General features: G+C 45.6%; 3 protein-coding genes across 3 annotated transcripts in view; all 3 read right to left on the bottom strand.

Annotated features, from left to right (window-relative positions):
• The window catches only part of erbb2 (erb-b2 receptor tyrosine kinase 2), a 22,085-nt gene extending 9,999 nt beyond the window's left edge, over positions 1 to 12,086 (bottom strand). The window contains exons 1-10 of the mRNA XM_030340109.1: positions 11,691 to 12,086; positions 7,015 to 7,166; positions 6,123 to 6,309; positions 4,566 to 4,706; positions 4,327 to 4,392; positions 4,079 to 4,194; positions 3,012 to 3,153; positions 2,446 to 2,574; positions 1,468 to 1,594; positions 190 to 263 (exon numbers count right to left, since the gene is read on the bottom strand). Coding sequence (XP_030195969.1) covers positions 190 to 263; positions 1,468 to 1,594; positions 2,446 to 2,574; positions 3,012 to 3,153; positions 4,079 to 4,194; positions 4,327 to 4,392; positions 4,566 to 4,706; positions 6,123 to 6,309; positions 7,015 to 7,166; positions 11,691 to 11,763 — 1,207 coding nt within the window. The 5' untranslated portion in view covers positions 11,764 to 12,086. The remainder of the gene's footprint in view (positions 1 to 189; positions 264 to 1,467; positions 1,595 to 2,445; positions 2,575 to 3,011; positions 3,154 to 4,078; positions 4,195 to 4,326; positions 4,393 to 4,565; positions 4,707 to 6,122; positions 6,310 to 7,014; positions 7,167 to 11,690) is intronic.
• Positions 12,087 to 13,158: 1,072 nt separating this feature from the next.
• Positions 13,159 to 20,213, bottom strand: pgap3 (post-GPI attachment to proteins phospholipase 3). Its single transcript, XM_030340114.1, has 8 exons — positions 19,753 to 20,213; positions 19,089 to 19,186; positions 18,721 to 18,873; positions 18,228 to 18,290; positions 17,390 to 17,451; positions 16,617 to 16,753; positions 15,915 to 16,119; positions 13,159 to 14,900 (listed from the first exon to the last, which is right to left on the bottom strand). Exons 1-8 carry the CDS (start codon positions 19,946 to 19,948, stop codon positions 14,837 to 14,839), a joined length of 978 nt encoding a protein of 325 aa, XP_030195974.1. The 5' UTR covers positions 19,949 to 20,213; the 3' UTR covers positions 13,159 to 14,836.
• A 599-nt stretch (positions 20,214 to 20,812) lies between these two features.
• On the bottom strand, positions 20,813 to 24,739 carry mylpfb (myosin light chain, phosphorylatable, fast skeletal muscle b). Its single transcript, XM_030340118.1, has 6 exons — positions 24,439 to 24,739; positions 23,810 to 23,911; positions 22,448 to 22,628; positions 22,020 to 22,098; positions 21,833 to 21,881; positions 20,813 to 21,732 (listed from the first exon to the last, which is right to left on the bottom strand). The coding sequence occupies exons 1-6, from the start codon at positions 24,439 to 24,441 to the stop codon at positions 21,625 to 21,627; spliced, it is 522 nt and encodes a 173-aa protein (XP_030195978.1). The 5' UTR covers positions 24,442 to 24,739; the 3' UTR covers positions 20,813 to 21,624.
• Positions 24,740 to 26,348: the final 1,609 nt, after the last annotated feature.

Here is a 26,348-nt window from a genome sequence, read left to right as displayed (position 1 = left end):
ACCATAAAGATAATATAGATAGATAGATAGATGAATGAAAGGAATAATATAAAACAATAAATAATATTAGCACTAAAGATATAGAGAGTATGAATAATCTCAAATGATATTAAATATAGATGATATAGATATAGGTAACTAATAAATAAATAATATTAATAACAGAGCTGGCTGTGGAACGGGTCATACCAGTGATCTCCTCTAGGTTGTGGAACGGTGTGAGCTGGTCCAGGGTCAGACCTGACGTGTTGCTGCTCGGGTCTCTGAATGGAAAAGTGTAAGGGGTACCGTCATGCTTGGATATTTTCGAATATAAAAGAGGACTGCTCCAGAAACTGTTCACAATTTTTCCAAATTGGACCAATAGGGATGGACCAATGACGTAGACGGTCAAATTTTTTCGTATTTTATTTAGCAGAAATAGAATTGATGTTGCAGACTGATGATGTTGTCTCTCTTTGCTCCCTCCCACATTCTCTCCTCCTTCTCTCTTTCTCACCTCCCCCCTCTCTCTTTCCTCCCTCCCACATACTCTCCTCCCTCTCTCTCTCTCCTCCCCCTTCATTTGACTAGATTATCAGATATTCCTGTTGTTCAGGGTTTCAGAATGTCTCTCTCTCTGGTGATTCTAAGGAATCTGGTGAGTTCCTCATAAACAGAAGCTGGAATCTGTCTGTCTGTCTGTCTGTCTGTCTGTCTGTCTGTCTGTCTGTCTGTCTGCCTGTCTGCCTGTCTGCCTGCCTGCCTGTCCTATTAGTGCACACACATGGCATCACAGAAGTGGCTTCATGGCATGACTCTTTTGGGTGAGGAATGTTATAATTTATACAATAAATGACATATTACATAAAACACTTTGTTCAATACGTATCCTAAACCCTGGACCAGAGTGATGTCATAGATATATGCTAATATCTGATTATATGGGGCAGGCTGTGTGATCTCAGAGGCTGATGTCTCGACTGGAGGTAAGTGGATTGAGTAGTCGGCCCAAATGACCCGACTTAAACTGCTGGTGGAGGCGGTTACAGATCTGCCTTTTTGCTGTATTTATAATATGCGTGTTATTTGTTAAAATCAACTTAAAAAACTTTTCTAGTTTTCTGTTTCGCCAGTGTTTTGCCTTAATAATAAAAGCCTATCATGCTATACTCTCCAGAATTGACTATGCATTTTGTAGTTCGGTTCAAAAATCCAAATGCATTGCCAATAATAGACAGGCATGATGAATAGGCTGACAACAACTAAGGCAAATACTAAAGGGCAGCTTAAAATGATGATGGCCTGCAAATCTGGAAATCTTGTTTAGATGAAATGTAATTATTAATATCCAAGCAATTGCAGTTTTCGGGGTTACACACAATTTTATAATGGCGGGTTAATAAGCGGGTTGTGATTTTTTCTTCAGTTTAACATCATTGTGATCTGGTGGTGATGTGGAGGTGATATCACAGGCCGACGTCTCACCCTGTAAAGCTCTGGGAGAGGAAGGCGAGGCTTCCGAAGATCTTCTTGCAGCTGTTGAATTGCTCCACATTTGAGGATGTTACCATGGTAACGCCCTGGAGGCTACCCATCCCCAGGCCATAGCACACTGCAAAACCACACACACATTAAACTACTACAACACATTAAACAACTACTACTACTACTACTACTACTACTACTACTACTATTACTAAACATTAAACTACTAATACTACTACTACACATTAAACTACTACTACTATTACTACTAATAAACATTAAACTACTAGTACTATTACAACTACTAATCATTAAACTACTACTACACATTAAATTACTACTACTACTACTATTATTACTACTACTACTGTGACTAGGACTTTTACTACTTCTACTACAACGTCACACACTGTGACTACTACTACTACTCAAAACATTCTAAACAACCCAGGTCAGAAGAGTCGGAAAAACAAAACAAAACGTGAGCTGTAGAACTGGTTGGTCTGGTTTCAACTACAGGCTGAACCACCCTTAGGACAGGTGAATAGATGAGCATACTATCAGTGCTAACGAAAAGGAGCAGGCTAACAGGACGAACAAGACTTAGCATACCCACAGTGCTAACAGTCATTAGCATGCTACTGACACTAACATGGACACACACACACAGAGACAGAGACAGAGACAGAGACAGAGACAGAGACAGAGACAGAGACAGAGACAGAGGCAGAGACAGAGAGGGAGAGAGAGAGAGAGGACAGCTAATGATTAGCTACTCAAAATGAAAGACATGAGACAAAAACAGATAGAGGTAACTAAAATGTCAGCTAATCAGAAAGACAGACAGCAGACAGACAGGCAGTCTTACTTGAAAAGCATCCTTCCCCTGATGACCTGCAGGTTTTTAAACACGTTACCCACCTTACAGACAGCTGCGGTTAGAACTAGAACGCTGACTGTGCTAACACATAGACCCACCTTTGGGACATTCTCCCTCGCACTTGTCGCACTTCTGACTCTCCGAGCCGTCAGGGTTGAGGATGATCATCTCCTGGTTGGCCTTGGGACACACCATGGTGCACGCCGCCTCCATGGTCAGGTAGTTATCTACACACACACACACACACACACACACACACACACACACACACACACACACACACACACACACACACACACACACACACACACACACACACACACACACACACACACACACACACAGTCAAAAAGACACAGACACACACGCACACACACAGGGCTAGGTCTCTTTTGTTGTACTGCTCAGCTCCCAGTTTAACCAGTAGTTTTAATAGCAGTTTTGAAAATATAAAATTTCGCTAAATCTAAACACGTCATCTTCAGTTGTTTGCAATACACTGCCATCGTTTGCCAGTGCCCCAACCCTTAGCTCACATGACGTGGGAGCACAAACGCAGGCAGACTCTAGTCAAGGTCTGTGCCCTGTCTTCGAGGTCCCGACGTGGACCTTTGCATAGGGAGGGACACGCAGAAGTGTTAATTCAGCGTTGGGCGGAGCTTACGGGGGCAGGTCTTGATGCAGGTGGCGCCGAAGCTGAACTTCTTGTCCTTGTTGGGTATGGACTGGTAGGTGGCCGGCACGTAGGTGGTCGGGGCCGGGCAGTGCTCCTTACACACGCCGTTGTTGTTAAAGTAACGACACGCCTGCGGAGAGACACATGGTCATGGTCAGGTTTGTTAGATTTTTTTCTCTCCAAAATGGTGGTGAACCCCGGTTCTGCACAGTCTGGGAACTTCAAGTCCAGTCTGACGTCTTTAATGTTGCAGGGTAGGGTATTTACTCAACTACTAATTACAGTTGTTGAGTAAATACAGAGGTATTGCATGGATGTGAATTGATCAGTAAATAGAGTGATGTTATCACTTATCGGAAGAAACTCCCTCTGAATATCGTCACACACCACCGATAGGGGAATACGTGCTGTGTGTAAGTGCGTGCGTGTGTGTCGCTAGGTGCCCGGTTTACTTTGTGTGCGTGTTTATGCGTGCAAAGTGTACGTGGTCTTTGCGGTGGTTTTACGTGTGTTTCAGACCCTGCATGTTTGTTTGCCTTGTGCATGCATTTGTGGGGTAAAGGTCTATACATGCTCGAGTGACTACAGCACGTTAGCAACTTAGCAACGCAAGCAGGTGGCTTCAGCATCAACACGACCTGGGCGACCATGGCTGCAGAGTCGTGCCACACACACGGATCAAAACATACGTGGATCAAATCCAAGGCCTCACGGCAACACGCCGTGCACCTAGACGTCCCAGACACCTGATTGGTGAATTTAGGAACTGGGCTGCGTGCGCAACCTATCAGTTGCATGGTACAGCCAACATAGTTTGGCTTTGACTCTAATAAACACTGAATTCTTCTCATTGCTCTACCTTTGACATTTTTTTGTGATCTGTTCATCCACAGAGGTTGCGCACATTGGTCGGGAAGGCTGCGTTGATGGATAGATTAAGAAACTGTGTGTGTGTGTGTGTGTGTGCAAAGGATTCAGACAATCCACGCAGAAGCATGTTGAGTTCTTTACTGTGTGTGTGTTGTGGGCGCGTGCTTGCGTGCGTGTGTATATACCAGGCAGTCAGAGTCCTTGGGCCCGGTGCATCCAGCAGCACACTGCTTGTGGCAGCAGTCACTGGCATGCTTACCCTTACAGCGCAGACACCCTGCGGTACAATCGACATGGGTTTCTGAAGGGGAGAGGGAGAGGGAGGGAGAGAGAGAGAGAGAGTGAATGATAGCAAAGTGAATCATACACCTATAAGATAAGATAAGAAGTGCTTTATTAATAAGGAAGTTGCTGTGGACCAATCAAAACTCACCAATCTGACAGTCCTGAATGGTTTCGCCCCAGCATTTCTCGAGGCACACAGAATTACACCTTGGACCTGAAACACACACACACACACACACACACAGTAAACACACGTTACACACACACACAGTTCCCCCACATATACACACACACACACACACATTAAACACACGTTACACACACACACACACACACACACACAGTAAACACACGTTACACACACACACAGTAAACAGGTGTACTTACAGTTTGCGGCGCTGGCCTGCAGGGTTAACTGGTGTTTGTGGGTGTTCTGCTGATCCAGCGTGTCCCTCCACAGGATTTTCTGGGGGTTCGGGAAACACAGCTGGGGGTTCCCCCACATATACACCCCGCCCAGCAGGATCTCTGATGCACACACACACACACACACACATACACACACACACACACACACACACATCAGCCATGTTGTAAGGATCTTAGGATTTTGGTTGATGAATATATATATATATACGGTATACATTCCATCATCAAAACCGGCTAATCACAAGAGAGAAAACACTACCCTCAGTGGTCATTACCATAATTAGAGGAGGAGAAGGGAGGTGGAAAGGAGAGAAGAGCAGAGGGTTGGATAGGAGAGGAGAAAGGAGGCGGAAAGGAGGAGGTGGCGAGAAAGAGGAGATGAGGATAGAGGAGCATGAGAGGGTTTGAGAGGAGGAGGAAAAGGGGAGAAGAGAATTGGCCTTTAATCATGCTGGTTAATAGTGTCAGAGTTCCCCAAGAGGAGGAGGGGCTAGGAGAGGAGAGGGAGAAGAGGAGAGGTCTGAAGAGGAGGAGGGGCTAGGAGAGGAGAGGGAGCAGAGGAGAGGTCTGAAGAGGAGGAGAGGCTAGGAGAGGAGAGGGAGAAGAGGAGAGGTCTCAAGAGGAGGAGAGGTCTCCATATTTCATGGAATGTACCAACTGATTGTACGCACTTAATGTATGTTGTACTTATACATAGTACTTAATTGTGTAGCATCTGCAGTAGCAGCAACACTGCTTTATACATGGAATGGGTTAGCCTGGCGATTGCACTTTGTTCGATGAACATCTTTACTGTACCGAGAGCGATATATTGTTTCACTTTTTATGATAAATGTACTTATTGTAAGTCTCTTTGGATAAAAGCGTCTGCTAAATGTAAATGTAAATGTCAGGATGATCCACGTCTCCCTAGGCCAGTTTGAGAGTGAGAGAGTAAAACCTTTCTGAGATAAATGACTGCTTCCCGAAAGTACTTCTGAAACGACATCATCCTTCACTGAATAACAAGGAATATGTGATATACGAGCTACTTTGCCCATTTGGGTTGCTTTAGTTAGTCCTGTCATCGAGGACTCAGAACTTGTTCTGTACTCATGTTGTGAAATTTAGTGTTTGCATAGTAGAAATCTACTGTCACGTTTTGGCACTACTTTAAAATTACCTAACTTTTTAAAAGGATAATTACATATGACTAACATTGCTAGATTTCTAGAGTTGTTATTCCAGAAAAACGTGGTCACACAGCAACATTTTTTAGAGCTTCTCCAATTCAGCTTGTAAGCTTTGATTGTTGTCCACCTGACTCGTGAGCCACTATCGACTCAACATAGAGTACAGTGTATTATATACAATACGTAATATCATATACTATTACCCCCAATGCTGTTCTATATCCACACACACTTAATTATATCTTTAGAGAGCAGAGACCAACACTACTGGATTCAAGCAAGGACCATCAGGACCATTTGATTCCATTAGATCCGGTCTGATCCGGTCTTGGCAAGTCCTCACCTGTGAGGCTGCGCATACGGAGGGTCCGGAGCCCGGGCCCTTGGGGGCCCTTGGTGTTGTTCAGAACCACCAGGGAGTAGTTGGCGCCGTAGCGCTGGCTCCCCCGGATCACACGCAGGTTGTCCAGAGGAATCAGGTCCACCGTCACGTCGGCCACCAGAACGTAACCCTGGACCTCCACGATGCCCTGCACAACCACACGGAGGAGGACCGCTCGTGACCTTCAGAACGTCACATGACCTTCACATGACCTTCCCATGATCATGTGACGGTCCTTCCCATGACCCTTTAGAACATCACATGACCTTCATATGACCGTCACATGTCTTTCACGTGACATTCAGAACATCACATGACCCTCATATATGACTGTCACATGCCCTTCAGAACATCGAACGACCTTCAGACCACCACAACATCACATGACCCCCAGAGAACCGTATGCAGAGGAAATTTGGAGGATTAGATTGATGAGCAGCAGGAGGAAGAGGAGGAAGAGTGGACGGAGGAAGAGGAGGAAGAGTGGACGGAGGAGGAAAAGGAAGACGTGTGAGAGGAACAGGGGGCGAAGGAGGTAGGGAGGATAAGGAGGATGAAGTAAGGAGCAGGAGGAGGTGTGGAGGAGGAGAAGGTGGGTCGGCTTAGCACAGCAGGTAGAGCAGTTGTCTTGCAACCGAAAGGTTGCTAGTTCGATCCCCAGCTCCTCCTAGCTGAGTGTTGATGTGTCTGAGCAAGACGCTTAACCCTAACTGCTCTTGACGAGCTGGCTGTCGCCTTGCATGGTTGACTCGTCGGTGTGTCAATGTGTGTATTAACCGATGTGAGTCGCTTTGGATAAAATTGCCCTAATTGTAATTGTGGAGGACATTTGGAGGAGGAGGAAGTGCGGTACCTTGAGGAAGGAGAGGTCCGGCACCCCGTGGAGGTGGGTGATCTCCAGGTTGCCGTGGACGACCTGACAGCCGGTGTACAGCAGCCGCAGAGTCTCATAGTGGTTCTCCAGGCTGGAGAGCAGGTCCAACTTCATGTCCGTACCCAGGCACACTGAAAACAGAACCAGAACCAGTTACACTGAGACCAGAAACAGAACCAGTTACACTGAAAACAGAACCATTTACATTGAGACCAGAACCATTTACACTGACACCAGAACAGTACCCATTTACACTGAAAGCAGAACCAATCACACTGAGACCAGAACCGTACCCATTTACACTGAAACCAGAACCAATCACACTGAGACCAGAACCGTACCCATTTACACTGAAACCAGAAGCAATCACACTGAGACCAGAACCGTACCCATTTACACTGAAACCAGAAAAATTTACATTGAAACGAGAACCAGTTGAACTGAGACCAGAACCAGATCCCTGAAACCAGAAACAGGACGATTTACACTGGAACCAGGTTCACAGTGACCAGAATCAGAACCATTTAAATGGACACCCAGACTGTTAAAAATGACAGCAGAACAAGAACACTTCACACACAACTAGAACCTGAACCATTCACACTAAAACAAGAACTATTACACTGAAATTGGAACCATTCACCCTGAAACCAAAAGCACAAACATTTACACCGAAGTTTGAATCATTTACAGTGCTAACTGCTATACATAGACTGTTCTACCTATCAATATAAATGCTGATAAGCCACTTTCAAATCCCCACAGCAGAGTACCACTGTAACACACACACACACACACACACACACACACACACACACACACACACACACACACACACACACACACACACACACACACACACACACACACACACACACACACACCCACACACACACACACACACACACACACACACACACACACCTCCTCTATGTTAACCTTGACCCAAATGCATCCCATCCAACTCCATGAGGAGTGTGTCTAACGATATTGCATGTATTTCGCCTCGGATTTAGCTGTGCTACACTAATAAATAGTAAACATTAGAAGTCAAGAGTGGGCTGTACCAATTTGTGCCCTGGCACAATGCCAATGCTAAGCTACTCTCTGCTGAGAAGCTGGTCTCTCAGCAGTGTTTGTTTTCAGGTGCAGGGTGGGGCGAAGGGGTGGAGCATAACAGTGTTGTTTGTTTTGAAATGTTTTGTGCTATTTAAAAAGGTACAACTAAATGAATTATTTGATGTGTATTAAGCAGGCTATTAAACATGCGAGTCTTGCTCATAAACATGCTATATTAGCCATCTTAATTCAGCATGTGATTACATGTCATAATAATTCTGCAAATCCTGCTATTAAAAATGATAACAGGAAATAATATTAAACACTGTATAATCGATCAATTATACATTATTCCAAACATTCTATAAATGAATGCTATAAAATGATAATGTTTATTGAAAATAAATTATGTTAGTCTTGCTTTTAGCAAAGGCATATTAAATGTTATTCTTAAACCATAGGACTGGAAGTTAAGTTAACCCCATTACTTTGGAGACCGCTAGTATTGAGGATATGGCTATGGAGACCATTGCTATGGATACCATTGCTAGGAGAAAGATGCTATGGAGAGTACTGCGATGGAGGCCATTCCCAAGAGACCATCGCTTTGGGGGGGACCATCAATATGGAGAGACCATCACTATGGAGACCATCAGCATTGTGCTAGGAGACAAAATCCTCCTGACTACCTCAACGACAAGTTACACACAGTACATCTGCCAGGGGTTTCCGTGGCAACAGTCAGCCCGAGAGGAAGAGCTCCGGAGTGCGACAGCTCCATTGCTTCATGTGCAAACAGGACGTTGTTTACCCAGTCGTAGAGAGTAAACAACGGGGTCACGGAGGGAGTCAACAACAGCACCTCCTCCTGGTCTTGACAGAGCAGGAACCAGACCCGAGATTCACCTTTCACAACCCCCCCCCCACACACACACACAGACACACACACACACACACACGATTACATTCCATCTCTAAAAGAACAAACAGGTAGCGATTGCGCAAGCGACCAGAGAAACAGGTCTGTACTGTACCATTCAAACTCACAAAGCCGTGCAGGCTGCATGCACCTGCACACACACACACACACACACACACACACACACACACACACACACACACACACACACACACACACACACACACACACACACACACACACACACACACACAGACACAGACACAGACACGCACACAGACACACACACACACACGTCTTTGCTTAAAAGATGCAAGCATGCAGGACTACTCTCCATTGTCTTCAACCGACAACACACTGCCATGTTTCAACTCTACTCTAAGTTTCAACTCTACTAAATGTTTCAATTCCACTCCAAGTTTCAACTCTTCTCCCAAGTTTAAAATCGACTACAAGTCTTCACTCTACTCCAAGTTTCCAATCTACTCCATATTTAAACTCTACTCCATATATCAAATCTATTCCATGTTTCAAATCTACTCCATATTTCAAATCGACACAATATTTCAAATCTACTCCAAGTTTCAACTCAACGTCTTAACTCAACTCTAACTTTAAGCTCTACTCCAAGTTTCAAATCTACTCCAAGTTTCAAATCTACAACATATTTCAACCCTACTCAAAGTTTCAACTCAATGTCTAAACTCATCTTTAAAGCAATCCATGTTACAAATGTACTCCATGTTTAAACTCAATTACATGCTTAAACTCCACCCCTCCATGTTTTAACGGTTGAACTTTATTATTGTTTACTCCCCAGCTCTGTTGTGCGGGCACTTTCACTTTTGATTAGGTGTTCTGAATCTCAACGTCTCCCTTGTGTCTGAGCTCCACTTTGAGGTCAAGTTCTGGCTAAATGCTTCTGGGAAGCAGCAACAACCCGTGAATGTTGATCTCCATGCCCAATCTAGTGAACACTTTCCAGCAATTAGACACTTGGGTCCTTAACTTCTCTGTGTGGTGAATACTAAGTACTGTGGTTCAGGTCCTCCATCTGGGTTTTCGGTATTTGATGATGTCAATCATTTCTCATGTTGATTCCTACTAGTACCAGGCTTTAGAACCAGGCTTTGTAAGCATTATTTAGAACCATCCTTTAGAACCATCCTTTAGATCCATCCTATACAACCATAATATAGAACAATCCATCCTTTAGAACCTGCTTTTAGAGCCAGCTTTTATAACCAGGCTTTCGATCCATCATTCAGAACCAGGAGATAGAACCGGCCATTAGAACCATGAACAGAGAATACAGCTGAGCTTCAGAACTCAGTGCTTCTAGAATGTTGAGGGTCAATAAGTTAATCATTAATTCAATAATCAGAGGCTAGCCACAGCCTCCAGACAACCAGCCTCACTACTGTGCGTGTGTGTGTGTGTGTGTGTGTGTGTGTGTGTGTGTGTGTGTGTGTGTGTGTGTGTGTGTGTGTGTGTGTGTGTGTGTGTGTGGACTGGAGTAACATGAATTTGTCAGTCCATCAATAGCTTTTAAATATCAACGGCCCTGGGACACACTCAGACACAATCACTCGTGGAGAACCACAGGCCTGTGTGCGTGTATGTGTGTATGTGTTTGTGGGTGTGGGTGTGTGTGTGTGTTATCGACAATCATTAACCCGTAATTTGGCTTTGTTTGTGTGTTGCCTTTTGCACTGCATTTAATACGTGTACAAACTTCTGACAAGTTGTGCCATTTGTTTGAATCTACAAAAATGTATGTCCTGTTATATTTAATATTCTGTAGTAAGCTGGAAATAAATCCAATGATCCAAATTGTGTGTGTGTCTGTTTGTGTCTGCCTGGGTGTGCATAACTCTAGAGACACAGAGAGAGGAGGACTTGACCCTAAACTGTCCCTTATAACACAATGTTCCGTGTCTCGCCACGAGACCTTGACGCACAAAGAACCAACTGTCGGTTTGTTGACGCGAGACGAACTGATCGCTGCCTGTGCGCACAGGTGCCATTGTCACAATCTACGAGTCACCAATCAGGTTCCTCGGTATCTGACCAACTGACCTGTTTGGGTACGGCGCGGAGCCAACGGACACACAACAGCAACAACAACAATAACAACAAATGTTTCTACGACAGGTAGTTTACCTGTAGGGACGGGTTAGGGTTAGGGGGGATGGGTTGGTGTTAGTAGTTTAGGGTATGGGTAGGCTCAGTGGGTAGAGGGGTAAGGGAGGAAGAGGTTCAAGTAGTGGTTTGGGAGGTAGGGTGGGATAGGGAGGTGGGGTGGGATAGGGGGGTTAGCCCCAGGAGAGAGATACCGAGGCGAGTGCGGAGTCGCGCAGGAATGTGGCGTGTGTCATTGTCGAGCCAAGAATATCGCGCTCGTTCTTTGGGTCGAGTTCCAACACTCATACCCCCATACCCTCTCTCTAACACACACACACACACACACACACACACACACACACACACACACACACACACACACACACACACACACACACACACACACACACACACACACACACACACACACACACACACACTTCCAGTAACCTGCCCCGTCCATTACGGTCTGCTGAAAACACGGCAAGAGTGTTTCAAGACCGATCAGAAGTTTAGTTCACAACAGCGTCCGTGAGCGAGAGCGACGACCCACCTTCTCTGGCCAGCGCGCCCGCCACCCCGAGCAGCAGAAGTCGGACCCACAGAAAACTTCTCCGCGCTTCCATCTGCGGCTCCCGGCTCTAGTCCATGTTCCAGAAATAACCCGGAATCCCCTCCTGGCGACGACCCCCCCTCCCGGCAAGTCGTACTGTAGTTCCTCTGAAGAGTTCTCCTCCTGGCACGTCTACTGTTTTTCAAATCACAGCCACTTCCTTGGGTCTCCGTGTGTCGGTGTTCCGCGAGTCGGTAGTGCGAGCGTGACAGCGGGGGGAGGCCGGAACGGGGAGTGTCCGTGACTCCGCCCGCCCGGACTGAACTGTCATGTCTTCCCAGCACGAACTGAAATACCGCGCGTGTTTCTGTTTGTTATGAGTGTTTATATGAGTGTGTCGTCTTTTAATAGCGATGCCTCTACATACAGTGAAGCCGAAGTTGGAAGTAGTAGTAGTAGGGGCTCTCATTAACTCTGTATGTTACAGTCTTGTAGTGGCATGTAGTATTTCTGGGGGGCTCTGAATGCTTGCAGACTGAACTGGCTCCATTGTCAGGACGGTTTGCGTTACAGTGGGCCAGCCTGGTTCTCATGTCGTCAGAAGAGGAATAATAAGCTCTATTCATGCTCTCTCTCCCGCTCCCCACCCACTGCAGCCGGGTCAGAGTCCACGCTGCTGCCCGGCTACTAGAGAGTACCACACAAACACACGTACACACGCACACACACACACACACACACACACACACACACACACACACACACACACACACACACACACACACACACACACACACACACACACACACCCTCAGAAGGACCCATAAAATACATCATTTTACAACACATAGATAATGCTCGTAGTGTTTCCTGTAAAATGAATGATAGTTGACAGTTGACATTTTCACATCAATTCAATAACTAACAGCTCAACCCCGGGTCAAAACAACCCGATTTACCAGAAAATCTGGCCTGCAGGTACACGACCAGTCCGCTAGGAGGAAGCAGAGACAATTCAAGAGCATTTTTACTTCTTACTATTTAGTCATTTAGCAGACACTTCAATCCAAAACGACAGTGAGTCATTTCGTAGTGGTAAATTGTTCAGGAAACTTGCTGAATGATAACTACAGCAAGACGGCGGACATTGGGTTGCAAATCCAGAATCTTTCGTGACACTGTGTCTTTAATCGTCTCTATTGCAGTGATTGTTTAACCTCTATAATAGTAATACTGATTTAACCATCTATATTGATACACTGGTTTAACCATCTCTATAGTAGTAATAGTGTATTTAACGGTCTATAATAGTGATACACTGATTTAACCATCTCTTTTATAGTGATACATTGATTTAACCATTTATATAGTAGTGATAGTGTATTTAACCATCCATATTGCGGTGACTATCACGATAAATAATACAACAGGGTTTGATGAATGAATAAATAAACACAGTGACAGACAATTTGGTAAACAAGAACCCTTTATTTGTCCCATTTCTTCAAACATTTTTTTCAAAGTTTTCATGTGCGAGGGGAAGAGGGGGGGAGGGAAGAGGAGGTGGGGGCCGCAGGCAGTGATAACAACATAACGACGTAGAAAAAGGAGAAAGGAAGTGAGGTCTGCATCACACCTCAGAAGGTGGCTACGTTTATGATAGAGGTACAGGAGTCGTTGGCCATATGTTCACTCCATCCTTCACTCCTTCCATCATCATCATCCTCCTCATCATCCTCATCATCGTCATCATCACCACCACCACCAGTATCTTCCTCCAACAGTCTTGGAGGACAATGTCAGGACTGTTACCTGATCAGCAAACCATCACAGGACATAGTCAATTCCATCATCTGCTCCATCTGATGCTATGGTTGTCTGTCACCATGAGAACCACCTCAACACTTCCGTAAATACTTCCTTCTCTCCCCTTTCAACTCTCAGCTAGGCGAAAATGTCCTCAGCCAATAAATCTCTCTCTGTCACACACACACACACACAAAAACGACTTCTTTCAAAAAGGAAAGGCACGGGCAGCACAGACATGCGTTCTACTCTGGTACACCTGGTGCGTACTGGTATGGTTGCCTACTGGTACAGGTGTGTGTAAAGTGCATGATATAATGGAATATCACAGATGTAGCGGTTTAGAGTGAAGAGCACAACACACACACACACACACACACACACACACACACACACACACACACACACACACACACACACACACACACACACACACACACACACACACACACACCGAGGTGAGCCATCTTCAGGGCTGCGGTCATATATGACTCCTGATTACAGCTAACTAGACAACAGGAAGTACATCCATACACTTCCTGTAGGGTGGGCGGGACAATCACGGTTCAGCCAATCAACCCACGCCAGGCTAAGCTACATCCCTTTTTCTTCTTTCACTGAAGGCAGCCCAGGTGAATTCAAAAGAACATCAGAACTGAAACAACATAAATGATAAACGTGTATGATAAAAAAGAAAGGCATAAAGATTCATGTTCAAAGCAGAAAGAAAAGCACCAGAACTAAATAAAGGCAAAACATATCAAATAAATTGTGATATGAAAATATTGGAATAATAAGGTGTAAGAAAAGCCTCTAACTTCCTCCAACCAGCCCTCCTTCCCCTCCCCGCCCTCACCCACTCCCCTGTATCCCTCCTTATTCTATGGCCGCCCTGTCCTCAACCTAACTGAACTGCCGGCCAGATAATGCTAGCAACTGCGCTTGCAACAGTGCTAAGGTTGGAAGATAAAGCCATGGCCTGTGATTATGTTGAACAAAGAGCTAACAGTGGGAGTCTATTTTAAAGCTTTATAAGGTGGCAGGTGAGGCTGAAATGTGATATGTGAGCTTAACGGTTCTTTCGTCAATTTACGAGGGGTCTGAGACAGCCGGTTGATAGCCTCCCCTTCAGTTCAGATTCAAGGCCTCCAAAACCAAACTGAATATATAGAAAAATTAAAAACACACACACACACAAGAAAAGTGTAAACAGAGCCTTCCTCGAGGGGGGAGGGATCGGGGTTGTCATGGAGTGGCACTCCTTCCTGGTTCTGGCGTCTGGATGCCCTGATTGGAGGGGTTGAGGGGAGAGGGCATGTTCAAGAGGTGAGAGGCCCCTCCTACTCCAGCTTGACTCCGATCTTCTCTGTGTTGAGGAGGTGCAGGCTGTCGTCTATCAGGAAACTGTTGAGCAGGAAAGAGACTTCTAATAACAAACTTGTCGTGTGTTGCCAAGGCAACCAGGTATATAACATTGACACACACACACACACACCTCTTTCTTTCTTTGACTCAGAACTAATCTCTAACCTAATACACACACATAACAATCTCTAACCAAATACCTTAATATATCCCTGTCTAACCTAATACCTCAACTTACCTATCTCTTACATAATACACGCACTTAACCATCTCAAATATAACAATTAATCTTAACCTTGTCCGACTCAACAGGAAATGGAACTCCTAGAAAGTGTTGGGAACGTTACTTTAAAAATGTAATTGTTATAGTTACTCACTACTTGTTCCAAAAAGTAACTGAGTTAGTAACTGAATTATTCTATAATAAAAGTAACTAGTTACCAGGGAAAGTAACTATTTGCGTTTCTGTAAAAAAATAATGTTGCTATATATATCTGAGCAGTTTTCATTTGGCCTTAGTGTGTTAAATGGTTGAAAGGCCCTGATAAACTTCCAAGAGAATTTTAATTTGCTTGGTTGCAAACGCTGTGGAACGTCTGCCAAATACTACAGAAAATGCCAACTTTTCATCGGATTGCTCCGGACTCGCCATTTCTGCTGCTTCATCAAATTTGTTTGGTGTGTGCGTGTGTGTGTGACCTGGCTTGTGTGTAAAAACCCTGGCTCAGATTGGCTAACATGAAACATGACTCTTCCTTAGCCAATCATAATCGCTTATCTCGTTGTTAACCCACACGGTCTCCTCACTAGCGGTTTGTGTTTGGAGCCAGGGTTGCGTTCGGATTAGGCAGTTTATTCAATCAATTCATAGTAACGCACCGCATTCAACGTACAGTAACAGTAACGGCGTTATAACGACGGAAAAAGTAATTAGTTAGATTACCCCGTTACTGAAAAAATAACGGCATTACCTTACGCCATTCTTTTAAACAGCGTTATTACAAACACTGCTCCTAGAACAGGAAGTGGGACCAATATAACCGGAACAAGTACCTGTAGAACAGGAAGTGAACGGGCACGGTGCTGAGGTGCCAGACGGCGTGGGCATCCAGAGCCCAGAGCAGCGGGGGGAAGTCCAGCAGCTCCAGGAGTGCCAGGCCATGGAGCAACAGTACCACCACACCACACTTCCACCAGTAGGGTAGGGTCCGCCGGTTCTGCCAGCACCAGCACAGCCACCACAGCAGGTTCACTATGCCTAGAACATGGAGTTATAGAGGCCTTACATTACAATCAAAAAAACATTACATTAACCTTAACTAACCACAGCCAGTTCACCATGCCTAGAACATAGAGTTATAGGGTCATTACATTACATACAAAAACCTAGTACGCAGTGACCTTAACCGTAGTCATAACCACAGCTGGTTCACCCTAGTCCTAACACTATTCCTGACACCAACACTAGTCATGACCCTAACCCTTTAAAGTGGGTATTTTCAATTTCTCCCGTAGACAAAGACAGTGTCGCCATCAAAACCCAGTTTGTAACATTCAAAATACTGCAAAAACAAGGACTTTCATCTGTCTCAATGACCATTTGGGTTACCTCCTTTGGCGATAGATAGTGACTTAACATAGGTTAATCACATGGAGATCTTTGAGATAGGCCTGGAATTGAACACACCAACCACGGACCCACTCAAGAACCCTGCAATGCAATCTGAAGTCATGAGCCATGATGGCATGACGTACCGATGGTTGCGTTTGCGGCCATGTTGTATCCGTAGTCGAAGCTGACGAAGGTCAGGTAGGAGACGTGGGCGGTGAAGACGAGAATGAGCAGCGCGCCCACCAGGCTGGAGACGACCGGACGCTTCAAACCCAGAGTCCTGAACATCACACAAGTTAGCTAACATTAGCTAGTACGAATAGCCAAAAAGAGCAACTACAATCCTGCACATCACACAGTTAGATAACATTAGCTAGTACAACTAGCCACAGAGAGCTACTGCAGTCGATAAGAGCACAAAGTTAGTCAAAATTAGCCAGTACAACTAGCCACAAATAAATACCAGAGACCTGAATAACATGCAGTTGGCTCACATTCATAAGATAGTACTACTTGCCGTTAAGGGAGCTACCAGACACACAGCGGACTAACATTAACCAGCCAAGCTCGCAAATCAGCCAAGCAAACACCCTCAAAGAGCTAAAACTTTTTTTCACATTATTATACAAAAAACAGAATCAGCAGTGGTTTTCCAACATTAGCTAGAGAATTAACAGATATTCATGAAGATGACTGTCCAAGACTAAATTCCCTAACACTAGCTCAGCATAACTAGCTAATATATTGTACACAAACACAAATGGAGAGCAAAAAAAGGGGGCATTTGGGGGATGCTACTAACCACCAGCATAACAGTCAATGTTAAAGGTGCCTTGCTCAAAGACATCTTGATCTGTCAAACTTCCACCTAGAATGACCAGCTATTCTGACACAGGTAGACTAGAGAATACCTCACCTGACGCAGCACAGGTATATGGAGTACAGAATGACGGCAGATGCACAGAAATAATCCATTTTCTGAAAGAGGGGAGATAAGAGATTGATAGAATAAGTGTTTGAAGGATTACTTATCAAATAATTGGAGGATTTGACGTTAATAACTTAACATTATTAAATTAGTTAATACCATTAGCAAATGGAAACCTGAGGCAGTCACTGGATGCCCGATTGGAGAAGGAGAAAAAGGCGGAGATGAGGGGAGGGTGGAGGAGAGTGAAGGTGGAGGAGGTGGGGAGGGTGGAGGAGGTGAGGGTGGAGGTAGGGAGGAGGAGGTGAGGGTGGAGGTAGGGAGGAGGAGGTGAAGGGTGGAGGAGGTGAGGGTGGAGGTAGGGAGGAGGAGGTGAAGGGTGAAGGTAGGGAGGGTGGAGGAGGTGAGGGAGGTTGGAGGAGGTGAGGGTGAAGGTAGGGTGGGTGAAGGTAGGGAGGGTGAAGGTAGGGAGGGAGGGGGGAGGTAGGGAGGGAGGGTGAAGGTAGGTAGGGAGGGAGGGGGGAGGAGGTGAGGGAGGGTGAAGGTAGGGAGGGTGAAGGTAGGGAGGGAGGGGGGAGGTAGGGAGGGAGGGTGGAGGAGGTGAGGGAGGGTGGAGGAGGTGAGGGAGGGTGAAGGTAGGGAGGGAGGGGGGAGGTAGGGAGGGAGGGTGGAGGTAGGGAGGGAGGGTGAAGGTAGGGAGGGAGGGTTGAGGAGGGGGAGGGTGGTGGAGGGGGAGGGTGGTTCAGGAGGAGTGGCAGGAGAGTGGAAGATCAGAAGGTGGAAACAGGGCGAGGAGGAGGAGATGTGTAGGGTGGTGTAGCAATACCTCAGTGAGGTAGGTGTCTCTGGTGTGGAAGACAGTCGACCAAAACCAGGCGTTCAGAGACACCTGCAGAGAGATAGAAGACATCGGCTGTCACATTGACGGATACAAGAGGAAGATCAGTTGTCACGACGACCGTTACAAGAGGACCATCATCAAAGGCTAGCCAGAAAGCTAGCTGCCAACACAGACATTCAGATGGAGAGAATATTTTGATGGAAATGATGATATACTCTTTAATTTCATGTTGAGTTGGTGTTTAACAGAAATCTCATATCTCTATTTATTTTCTAACTATTCGTTATGTATTTATTACACACACACACACACACACACACACACACACACACACACACACACACACACACACACACACACACACACACACACACACACACACACACAGAACAAGAACAGACATCCAGTCTGACAGACATTCCAAATTCTCCCATTTAGACAGACAGAGAGACGGTCAGACAGACAACGGGGGTCGGACCAGAGAGAAGGCTGTGATGGTGGGGTACATGGGGCTCTGGCGAGGCACAGTGCCGCGGTAGCGTAGCATCATGAGGAGACAGGCCACGCCGTTCAGCAGAGACGCTAGCGCAGAGACAGGCTCCTCGAAACACAGGAAGCGAGCAAAGGGCCACTGGAAGACAAGGGACACTAGATACTCACACACTACTAGAACTACTAGTGTAGGGCACGCTCGGAAATACTACAATACCGCTAGTGTTACAATCCACTTTTAAATACTACTGCTTCAATACTAACTCTGAAACACACTCCTACTGCTACTACTACAATACAATAGCTTTACAGGTGTAACACTTGAGCGTGTGTGTGTGTGCGTGTGTGATTCACCTTTCCGTGGAACTGGGGGATCCGGTACCCCTCGGCCTGGTACAGACCCACGGTCGTCCACATGCACTGGTACCGACAGTCATCACCACACCTCCATCCTGACACAGAGAAAGACAGTTAAAATCATACTCTTGGTATTCTCCCGCCATTGTTCTCTATCTCTCGCTCGTTTACTCAAAAACATTTTGGAAAAACATTTAAATAAACAATTGTCAGCAGGTTAATCCATTACATTTCTAGTACATGTTTTCAATAAAACTGTTATTACAGAATATATGAATTTCAACCTCTCCCTACCTCTTTAAACCTCTATACTAGCTCTCTGTTAGTGAAACAGAATGAAACTGGATGAGACAACAATGGTGTAACAATGAGACCGCAACAAACAACAAAAAGGATCTTTCCAACCCCTGCCGGTCCGGTCAGCCGTACTAACAGGCTACTATTAGAGATAAAAAGTAGGCCAGTACACGTTTCACATTAAAAAAAAAACTCAATCAAACCGCCAAAAAACACAACTATATCAGCTTTCTATTGTATTAAACAAATATACGTAAACATGAGCTTGGCAAGGAGATACAGTGGGACAATCAGATAAACACAAAGTGACTCAACCACAGTTAAACTATCCCCACATGTTCCTACCAACAGCCCAGGTGCCCACCTGTCAGCGCCATGTACGGCGGCTGCCTTGACTCGAAGCCCCGCAGCCGAGCTCCGGTGCAGTTGGTACGGACGCATTGCTTGACACAGTCCCGGTACACCGGCTCCTTGTCGCCCTGGGAAGAGTGCACGTTGACCGCGGACAACAGGAGCAGCAGAAGCGGGAGGAGAAAGAGGCTGGTCCGGACGGGGAACATGACGGCTACACGCCGGGCCACGGTGGTCGTCGGGCCGTCAGCGATTCAGAAGGCACCGCGGAGCGACAGCGACATCGGGTCTTCCACAACGGAAGGCCCGGGTTAGCAGGAGAACATAGTCCGTGGTGTGTGGCAGGAGCGGGTCTATGTTTGATTCCTACACGGGAGAAATCATCCACACAGTGGTACTGTTGACCCGAAGTCCCACTCAGAGACGTCAGGAAGTAAAGTGCTATGTCGTACTGCGCATGTGTGACCGAAGTCGCTGGCATTGAAAACTCTCGGTTGATGAGAAACCCCCAAGTTGGGTGAAACCAAACCTGTTTTGTTTTACAAATTGGTATGAGCCTATTTTATATAATCTATGGTTTAAATCTAGTGTCTGATTTAAACCCATTTTTATTTTATTATTATATTTAGTTACAGTCATATCATGTTTTACAGTCTATGGTTGATGCTATTGTATGCTATACTAGTGAAACCTATTTTCTGCACTATAATGTCGCACGCCTGTGAGTTTGTATTTTCCTTGAATCTCATATTTGTGTCTCTGTTTAAAAATGTCACCATCAGTCTCTGTTTTACTCTCTGTTATATATAGACGCACCCATAATACATAGCCTATTATATTGTATAATAATATATTATACTATTATAAGTGATATCGTTTTATGCTAAACTACAATACACAATTCTATACCATCGATACCATTAAGGTATTTCAAGGGAAATTAAAGGCCTAAAGAATCAATATTGATCAAAATTAATTGTTAAATTTCAAATATGTAATTTAGTGGTCATTGAAACACATGAAGCTAAACATTTGAGTTTGTTTTGGTGATATAGACTGGCAGACAAAGCGGATTAGGAAAGATAGTGATTTTTATTAGTTCCTTCTTGGTTACATTAAGAAACAGACACAGTACGACAGGAGGGAAGAGGGAGGAGGGGTGCGGTGTTCTTCTGTCTCTTCTTTGTCACTCTCCATCTCTTCCTCTTCACTCCAACAATGGTCATAACAATAACGATCATGTGTTGTCCTTCATCCCCCCTGCTTCTTATCCTGGCGTGGAAGAGAGTGGAGTCTGGGAGAGAGGAGCGAGCCATCTATTTTAGTATGGTACTCCTTTCTGCCAACCCGTTCTCCGGTCGGACACAGGGAGGAACCGCCGCGCGTCGCTTGGGCGAGCTAGGTGCTCATGTCACCGACTTGTTTCAAGAGGGCGTGTGTCTGCACCAGGGCACCCAAAAGACCGCTCACGTGCGCTCACTGGGGGGCGTGTGAGATAGGGTAGGAAGCGTGCGCTAGCCGCTGACTTTCCCCCCGGCGGTAGATGGGAGATAGAGAGCGAGAGAGAGGAGTTTGTTTCTTTATCACAAGATTATTTAATTGAAAATAATCCCGTGGAGCCCCGTGGAGCCCGCCCACCACCACTCCAGCCCACGCCCCCTGGCAGCAGCTCTCCGCGCGAGACAAGTCTTTAAAAGCGAGCGGGCGAGAGGAGAGTGTGCCGGGGGAGGGGGGGGGGTTGAGAGCGGTTCGTGGATGGTTTTGGGCAAGCGAGGGTTCGCAGAGAGAGAGAGAGAGAGAGAGAGAAAGAGAGAGAGAGAGAGAAAGGATGTTGAGGGAGCATGGGGAGAAGGTGGGGGGACGTCAGAGAGAGAAGATAGGGTCTCTATTCCTCCTCTTCCTTGTCCTCTCCGTGGGTGATGACGTAGCAGATGTTCTTGTAGTCGACGTTGCCGGCCACATCTGGGGGGAAGGCGGCCCAAAGGTTGGTCATCTGGAGAGAGAGAAACACGGTCAGATCCAAGATCACACTCACTTGGAACGTGTTTGTAGGGAAGGCATTGGGTTTTGTGTGTGCGTGTGCGCGTGCTCACCTCCTCAGCGGTAAACCTGTCACACTGGGTGGTCAGCAGCTCCTCGATCCTGAGAGGGAGAGAGAGAGAGAGAGAGAGAGAGAGCGAGAGCGAGAGAGAGAGGGTCAGCATTATGTAGCTCGTAGGGACATGATCAGTTTTTCCCTGTGGTTGCGATAGTGAGCTAGTGCGGAGGAGCCGAACTTACATCTCCTTCTTGATGCTTCCGGTGACCTCTGGGTCGAGGACCTTGAAGGCGCTCACGATGACGTCCTCGGGATCCGCACCTGGAGATCAGATATGACATCACTGTTATTCATCACAATAACCAACATATAAGCACCAGGCGACCACCTCATAACAACATTGCTACCTGATTATAACCATAATATAACCAACTGGATATCGTATTACTCATGTATGATTGTGTCTGTAAATGTGTGTGTGTGCATGTGTATACATCAATATATATATATGTATATACATATATATGTGTGTGTGTTTGTATATTTGTGTGTGTGTGTGTGTGTTTGTGTGTATGTGTGTGTATGTGTATGTATATATGTGTGTATTAGTGTGTGTGAGCATAAATCAATCATATAAATGTGTGAGTGTGTGTCTGTGTGTGTATCTCACCCTTCAGCTTCTCTCCGAACATGGTGAGGAAGACGGTGAAGTTGATGGGGCCGCTGGCCTCCTTCACCATGGCCTCAAGCTCCTCATTCTTCACGTTCAGCTGGCCCATGGTGGCCAAGACGTCGCGCAGATCATCCTTGGAGATGATACCATCTCTGTTCTGGTCGATGATTGTGAATGCCTGAAAAATAGCGTAGTGATTGGTCAATAACCAGGAAGTCGTGTGGCTAATGTCTGAGTTATAGCATCTCTGGGAGCCAGGAGAGGCCCGTATGATAATCCCTGTTATCAAAACTCAATGAGCTTAATGAGCAAATATGAGCTAAATCAGGATTAATCAGCGATAGCAGCATTATTAAGCCTTAACAGACTCCATTTTGTGAGCCTTGAGGTGTAAAATCAATCAAAAGTCCCAGAACAGAAGTTGTTGATCTAATCTCGTACCCTAGTTGAAAATCTAATCACAACATTAGTGTTGCTGTGCCAGAATAAGAGCGTGAAGGTTAAGGCTGTGTGTGATCATTCAGCTAGTGAAACCAGAGCCCCCACTGGTCGCCTGCTGACTCTTGGCAGCTGGGGGTGCAGTTGTCTCCCTGAGGTGTTAAAATGGTCTCGGCATGTGAGACAAGCCTCTTGCGACATTTAAGGCGTTGGTTTGGGATTACAGCAACCTCGCCCCCTGTCTACACACCCTTCCACCCGACCCCCACACCTGTCCCTGGCACCCGTGACAACCCTCAAGGTCCTTTCAAGTCTTAAAATGGATACCGTATTTCACCCTGTGTCACATCATGTCAGCTGGCCTCATGAGGAGATTTCACAACCGTGAGAGGCGATACAGAAGCACTCGCCTGATGTTACACATCCTAGTACAGCATCTTAACATAAACAGCCCCTTCCTTCTCTAGTCTGTGTGTGGGTTGGTTTTTGTGTGTGTGTGTGTGTGTGTGTTTGTGTGTGTGTGTGTTTCTGTGTGTGTTTCTATGCGCTGTCAACAACGAAATGGCGATTTATGGTTCTGGCCCTTCTGCTGACTAGAAGATGTTCTCTATAGGTGAGAGATCTCAGGTATCCTTATTGGAAAGGTCAGACACAGGGAGGGGCGGGCTGAGGAGCCTTCTCTGCGTGGTTACACTTAATCCATCCAACTATTCTACTTATATTTAGTTGTTGAAGTATTTCTGATTAAACTCGATCAAACATTTAGATACTGAGATACATTTTTTAAATGCTGTGACTTTCATGTTTTGTGCCCCGCTAACTTCAAATACTGACAACTTTTCAGACACGACTCCGTGACTTCCAACCCTAAACCTTTTGACCCGAGGCCCCTGGGACCCGTGGCCCCCCGTGGGAACTCACCTCTTTGTACTCCTGGATCTGGCTCTGCTCAAACATGGAGAACACATTGGAGGAACCGCCGCCCTCGCCCTGCTGCTGCCTCCTCTTAGCCTTCTTGGGTGCCTGAAAGACAGAGGAACACAAGAGAACTTGTAACATATTTTGGATCCTACAAGTAACCCACCCAGACCCCCTCTATAACAGCCCCATAACCCAGCCAGAACATCTCTATTGATAACCATGGCCTCAAGTTCTTCGATGCACACTAAAGCTTTTTCAGATTGACTGAGATACTTTGTTCTCAAGGTCGATGCGAACATCAAAAAGTAAAAAAAATCTGATGTGGGTGACCGTTTTGGCAAGATTAACTTAAACTTAAAAATAAACGTTATAATTTAGCACAGCTAATATCCACATAGACTAATTACGAGTCTGGTTGACTCCAATTTCTTTTTAATAAAAATAATTTAAAATATAAAAAGCCTGGTCTTCAGCTAGTTTCAGAGTCTTGCATACTGGTCTTCCCATCTGGGATCAGTCTCTTATCTTATCATCCCATCTCTCCATGTTTCAAAGACGCTGTCCACCCTGCCGGCCCACCGCCCAGACCCTGAAGACATGCTCCATGCGGAGGGTAGAGGACCACTCACCATCTTTCTTGTATGTTGGGTGTTGGAGGAAGAAGAAGAAGAGAAGCCTAAGCCAAGCTGATGGAACTGACGATTGAGGACGGCCGCCTACGCATCTTATATACTAGCAAGGGCTGCTAACTTTAGCCTCCACTCTCCCCACAGAAAGCAAGCATCCCGGCCAAGTAGGAGACAGAGGGAGGAGCGAGGAGGTTGCATGGGGTATCGTCTTACCAGCCCTCCAAAATAGGCCCCAGGAGCCTTGGAATGAGGTGAATTCAACGCCAGGAGCGTCCGCCGTCCCCCAGGACTAATATGGACAGGCCCGACGCGTCAGCATGTCCTGCCATCGCCTGCTACCACCCGCGGCCCGGCCTGTTGTACGAGCCCTTTGTGTCGGGACAGGGGCTCTTGTTTAGGGGTCTTTGTTTTGTCTATTTCTGTCCCTGGATCCGGGGCGGAGAGGAGGTTCTGAGGGGCAGCCGCCCTGTCCGTTCATTAAGGAGCTACTTGTGTTTCCATCAGACATAGTCCAACATCATCACCACTCTAAATGAGCGTGTTGGATCACAGCCGTAGTAGTGCTAATCGCCAGCAGGGAAGAGAAACCCAAAACTGAAAATAGTTGGCTAATGGTTTGCTGGTTTTATTCCAGCACTGACACACGACCAGCGCAGATCAAGAGTCGGTGACTAAAAGCGTCAACATAAACATTAAGATATGAATTACATGTAGGATATTAACACCCGCATTTAGTACACAAACATTAAGATATTAATAACATGTTGGAAAATCACACGGATATTAAGATATTGATGACATGTTGGGTATTAACGAGCGCTTTATTAGTACATGTGTGTATGGCACCAGTAGTAGTTGTAAAAACCATGCATTACCGTGGATTAACTGGCTTATTTTAAATCCAGACATAGGTTTTTTCCTTCATAAATTTACATTTAGTCATTTAGCAGATGTTTCATTCCAAAGAGCCTTAGAACCAAAACAGAGTTTTAATTGGAGTTCCTGCAGCACACTTGCACACAGTGAAGAGGGCCGTTTCGTGTGTTTTTCTGGAAGTTACATGACACATAAATCCCCTCAACAAAGTATGTTCTAAATTCAAACCTATAGTTAAAATGTCACATTTCCCTTCATATCTAAATATTGATCAGATCAGTTGAATATCAATCAATCAATCAATCAATCAATCAATCAATCAATCAATCAATCAATCAATCAGATTAAATATTTATTTATTCAACCAGGTAAAAAAATATTGAGATTCAAATCTTGTTTCCAAGAATGACCTGGCCAAGAAGGCCGATCAGACTGATCCCATGATTGGCCTTATTGCTGCATGTATGTGGGGGCTCTATTTGCGTCTTACCAGGGGGTGGCTAGTATAGTTTAGAATATGGCGCGCTCTCAATCCTCCGTCTCCTTATACAGCTTATAGGAACCGTCAATCATGTTCCTGGGCTCATGGGGCAACTGACACCGCCGTGGCTAAACACATCCCAGTTATAATGAAGCAGAGTTTATCTCAGAGCGCTAAGTGGTCTTAGCCATGTTACTTGAACTACCTCACCTTGCCAGGGATAAAGTGTGTAAGGAAAAGAGAAAAAAGTAGGGGGAGACGGACAGAGAAAGAAGGAGAAACAGAGAGAACTGGAAAAACATAAAAACAGGCAGCTGGACAGACTGAAATAGACCATGCACACACACACACACACACACACACACACACACACACAGCTTTTTTTTTACCTCCTAGGCGCCATCTTCCGACAGGCATTTGACAACCTGGAAAACACAGATCAATAACTATGATCAGGCTCTAACCCTATTTTAAACAATAACTATGATCCGGTCCTTATGAGTGTTACGAGTAACAATAATCACTGATCTCATCATATTATTTCATTAATCTG

This window comes from Gadus morhua, chromosome 18, assembly GCF_902167405.1.
Source record: "Gadus morhua chromosome 18, gadMor3.0, whole genome shotgun sequence".
Classification (NCBI taxonomy): domain Eukaryota; kingdom Metazoa; phylum Chordata; class Actinopteri; order Gadiformes; family Gadidae; genus Gadus; species Gadus morhua.
This window is presented reverse-complemented; position numbering and strand designations above follow the sequence as displayed.

Bases quoted from the DNA above. Each gene is read 5' to 3' on its own strand.
- pgap3 (XM_030340114.1), bottom strand. From the start codon at position 19,948: ATGTTCCCCGTCCGGACCAGCCTCTTTCTCCTCCCGCTTCTGCTGCTC. The intron at 18,874-19,088 runs GTGAATCACACA...CTTGTCTTCCAG, and splicing joins TCCCCCAGTTCCACGGAAAG to TGGCCCTTTGCTCGCTTCCT. The intron at 18,291-18,720 runs GTCCGACCCCCG...ATCTCTCTGCAG, and splicing joins CCATCACAGCCTTCTCTCTG to GTGTCTCTGAACGCCTGGTT.
- mylpfb (XM_030340118.1), bottom strand. The intron at 22,099-22,447 runs GTGAGATACACA...TCTGATCTCCAG, and splicing joins GTTCGGAGAGAAGCTGAAGG to GTGCGGATCCCGAGGACGTC. The intron at 21,733-21,832 runs GTGAGCACGCGC...CTCTCTCTCCAG, and splicing joins ACAGGTTTACCGCTGAGGAG to ATGACCAACCTTTGGGCCGC.